This window comes from Tupaia chinensis, unplaced genomic scaffold (assembly GCF_000334495.1).
Source record: "Tupaia chinensis unplaced genomic scaffold, TupChi_1.0 Scaffold000685_1, whole genome shotgun sequence".
NCBI lineage: Eukaryota > Metazoa > Chordata > Mammalia > Scandentia > Tupaiidae > Tupaia > Tupaia belangeri.
The window spans coordinates 2,143,503-2,147,058 of NW_006160208.1; the positions used below are offsets into that span (position 1 = coordinate 2,143,503).

General features: G+C 42.4%; 1 protein-coding gene across 4 annotated transcripts in view; it reads right to left on the minus strand.

The window, feature by feature from the left end:
* Window positions 1-210: 210 nt before the first annotated feature.
* Window positions 211-3,556, minus strand: part of ACSL1 (acyl-CoA synthetase long chain family member 1) — a 79,335-nt gene continuing 75,989 nt past the window's right edge. For all 4 annotated transcript variants that reach the window (XM_027776607.1, XM_027776606.1, XM_014592372.2 and 1 more), the window contains 3 exons: window positions 2,934-3,035; window positions 2,762-2,833; window positions 211-1,865 (listed from right to left, as the gene is read on the minus strand). In XM_027776607.1, coding sequence (XP_027632408.1) covers window positions 1,725-1,865; window positions 2,762-2,833; window positions 2,934-3,035 — 315 coding nt within the window. In that variant the 3' untranslated portion in view covers window positions 211-1,724. The remainder of the gene's footprint in view (window positions 1,866-2,761; window positions 2,834-2,933; window positions 3,036-3,556) is intronic.

Sequence of the window (3,556 nt, forward strand, 5' to 3'; positions counted from 1 at the left end):
TTCTTCTCCACCACACCTCAGGACTGCTGCCAGAGACAGCCTGGTAGGAGGCCAGGGCCAGGGCCTGTGGGTATCAGAGGATGACTGAGTTAGAGGCGGGGACCTGAGAGTGGGAGGGATTGGTGGCAGAGGGACATTCCTGCCCTTTGCCTGTGCACATCCCAGGCTGTCCCACATGTTATACCTGACATGAAAAGTGACTTCACTCACTTGAAATGCAGAAATATTTATTTTGGTTTCCTTCATTATTTTTGGAAATTCTGTTTTGGTTTATAAAACATAGAAATAGCCAACACATAAAGCAAACATTCAAAACCCCAATGTGACAAATTATTGACTTTTTGTGCAATTAAGAATACATATATGAAGTTAGGCTACCAAATAGTGTTATTACAACGACAGTTCTTTAGTGCAAACCCTGTTGTGCTTGTATAATACATGGACTCTCACATACCCAAAAACAATTGCTTTAAATGTATAAATGACAACGCAATTCAAATGTGGTGAAGACTTACAATCAAGTAAAATGCTGTTAATTTCCCAAATTAACTTATAAAAATCCCTTGAGATGTTAAGCTCAGGGAATGATTTTTCCAGATTCCTACACACTAGAATTTTGGCTTGTCAAATACATCTCATAGAAATCAGGTAGCGTTATAAGAGACATTTGCTTATTACTGTCCATTTCAACAAGTACCCACGTGTATCTACTCCCTTACTATTTTTAAAGACATGCTTTGCCTGAGAGATTATTCTGGGAAAAGAAGCAAGTTAATCACAACATGATCTGTTGATACGAAACCCACATTAAAAGTCCGTTGGGAACAGAGTGAGTGGTTCAGTGAAGATAAAGTGGAGTTACTGGGCGTCACAGTTGAGCTTGGTTGATCCAGGCAATTCTTTCTTGAAATGCTTGTCTTCACTGTAGAGTCTAAGGCAGATTTTTAATAACCCCTGTAGGGGGAGGGGGATGGACAGAGGGAGAGAGTCAGGTCGGACGACAGATCCTGAGAGCATCCTGCTGTGAGAATCCACCTGCTCTGAGGCTGTCACTCCTCTGAAACTCAGTTCTGCACTGTCCAGAGGGGGCGGTGTCCTTTGGCGAACCCTCTGCTCCAACAGGATCAACAGGGATTATGGAGAAGGGCGTGAATTTCATACCCTTACACATCCGTAGGGTTGTGCTAGTGTGTGTGAGATGGGTAGGTGGTAGGGATTTTAAAAAAACAAAACAAAACAAAACTCTGGTCCGCTTGTAACATTCTCTGGCCGGGACAGTTCTTGTTTTGAAAGGGACAGCGTCCCTCCAGTGCACTATCCTCTCAAAGCAGCAGACGACTGCAGGAGTTGCAGCAAGTAGCAGACATCTCAGAAAGAGTAAAGTCCTAACCCCTTGGTTAGAAAAACAGGGAGATGAAAGTTTGAACACCCACCTTTTTAACTGAAGAAGTCTCAAATAACTTAGCACATCTATAATTTCCCCTTTACAATGGTTAAGGCTCACTTTGGAAATTGTGTGTCACCATAAACGTGGCCTGCAACGCGAGGCGGCGGTAAGGCAGTTTTCCATTTCCTCTAATATTCCTAGGACAAGAACCCCGAATGGACAAGTTGGACATGAGCGTGTCCTTCCCTATGCTTGCTGTCGTAAAGTTACCAACACGAGGCCAGCGGTAGGAGGGATTGCGGAGGTGTGCCGTGTCTTCTGCGTGTTCTTCCTCACATTATACCTTGATGGTGGAATACAGTTCATCTATCTGCGACCTGAAATAGTTCCGGAGTTCTGGCCTTTTGGCCTTCATTGTTGGTGTCAGAAGGCCATTGTCGATGGAAAATAATTCCGGGTGCAGAGCAATGCCTTTCACCTGCCAAGAAACAAGTCTATGAAGGGAGGAAGGACGATAGCTGTAGCCTGGGTCTAAAAAGCGCTTTGCCCCCAGAGGGATAAAGACCATACAGGAGATCCAGCTTGTCTCAGCCAAGTTGCCCTTTCTCAACAAAGGGCAAGGTATTATTTTTATTTTTTAGAGATTTTCACTATAGGGCATGTGGGCTGTCAGAGAGAGAGAAAGTGAGAAATCGCCCCCCAGGGGAGATGGCCATGCCACAATCCCTTCTCTTCCATTCTCCTCTTGAGATTTTGGGCACAGACACACGCCCAGTGTGAGTTTTAAGTTGTCAGGTCCAGGGCTTGAACTGCAGTTGACTAGGTGGGAGTCCAGTGATGTAACCATTATGCCATCTGCTGGCCCCAGGTATTCCATTCTTAAAACAGAATTCAGGATTATTTCCTGACCTCCAGGAGAAGGGAATTAATATCCTTGGTTAAAGAACACTTCCCTTTTAAAGCATTCATTATTCATTACTTATCTATTGCTTATTTTAATTCATTAATCTTTTTAACTTGCTAGAAGGCATCTGCGCTTTTTAGTAAATTAAAGAGAAAAGAAAGGCGGGGGTAACAGGAGTGAGAAAGCACCCACATGGGGGATGGTCACCCCACAATCCCTTCTCTTCTATTTCTCCTTCTGGGATTTTGGGAACCCTTGCCTATGTGCAAATGTGTTTTTCAAGCCTCTGGGTCCGAGACTCAAACTGCAGTCAGACATCTGAGATCCGGCTGCCTTAGCCATCATGCGACCAGCTAGCCTGCTCACCTGTTTCTTTAGGTCTTCTCATTCTCCTCCATAGTCTACTAGTAACACAATTTAAATCGAAACTTTGTTTTACAGAAACTGATCCACTTAAATGAAAGTCATACCTGTTCAAATGGTTTTAGACCAGATTCCTTCCCAAGTCTCACCATGTCTTCCAGGATAGCTTTTTTGACATCCTAAGAAGGTAAGAAAAATGAGATGCTTTTTCGCTGGTGGTCCCTGCACATCCACAGGTAGAAGTAACACAAGTTTAGATTGGCCACTTGAGGACCTTACCTTATTTCTGCACAACTCCTCAAGAGATCCCTCGAATCCTCTCTTTCGGGCCCAGGAACATATTGTCTCAACATCCGGCACCACAATGGCTACGAGAAATGCCTTCCACATAAACAAGTGTGTTATTACGTGACTTGATCTAAATGTTCTAAACAGTGACTGTTTCCTTCCTTCCTCCTTCCTTCCTTCCTTCCTTCCTTCCTTCCTTCCTTCCTTCCTTCCTCCTTCCTTCCTTCCTCTCTCTCTCTCTCTTTTCTTCTTCCCCCCGCTGGATAATGGACCCCTGAGAGAATCTGTTAGAAGTTACAGAGCTGTCTTTAAAACATTCTACTTTTTCCCCTTAGGAGATCATTGAGCCCAAGTTAAAAGCTCCTGCCTCTAAAATAGAGATGGCATCAAGAATTTTGCAATTAATATTTTAAAAGTATCACTGAAGGGAAAAATCTTCACAAATCCCAATTTTTATTTCCTTTTGTGTATATGGTATTCTTTAAAATAGGTGTCAGATAAACAAGGTGATAGACATCTGATAACTGTTTTAAAATAGAGAAAGAAAATTTATATGAATTAATAGAAATTAAATTATTATAAATAATTTTAATTAAATAATTAATAATTAAATT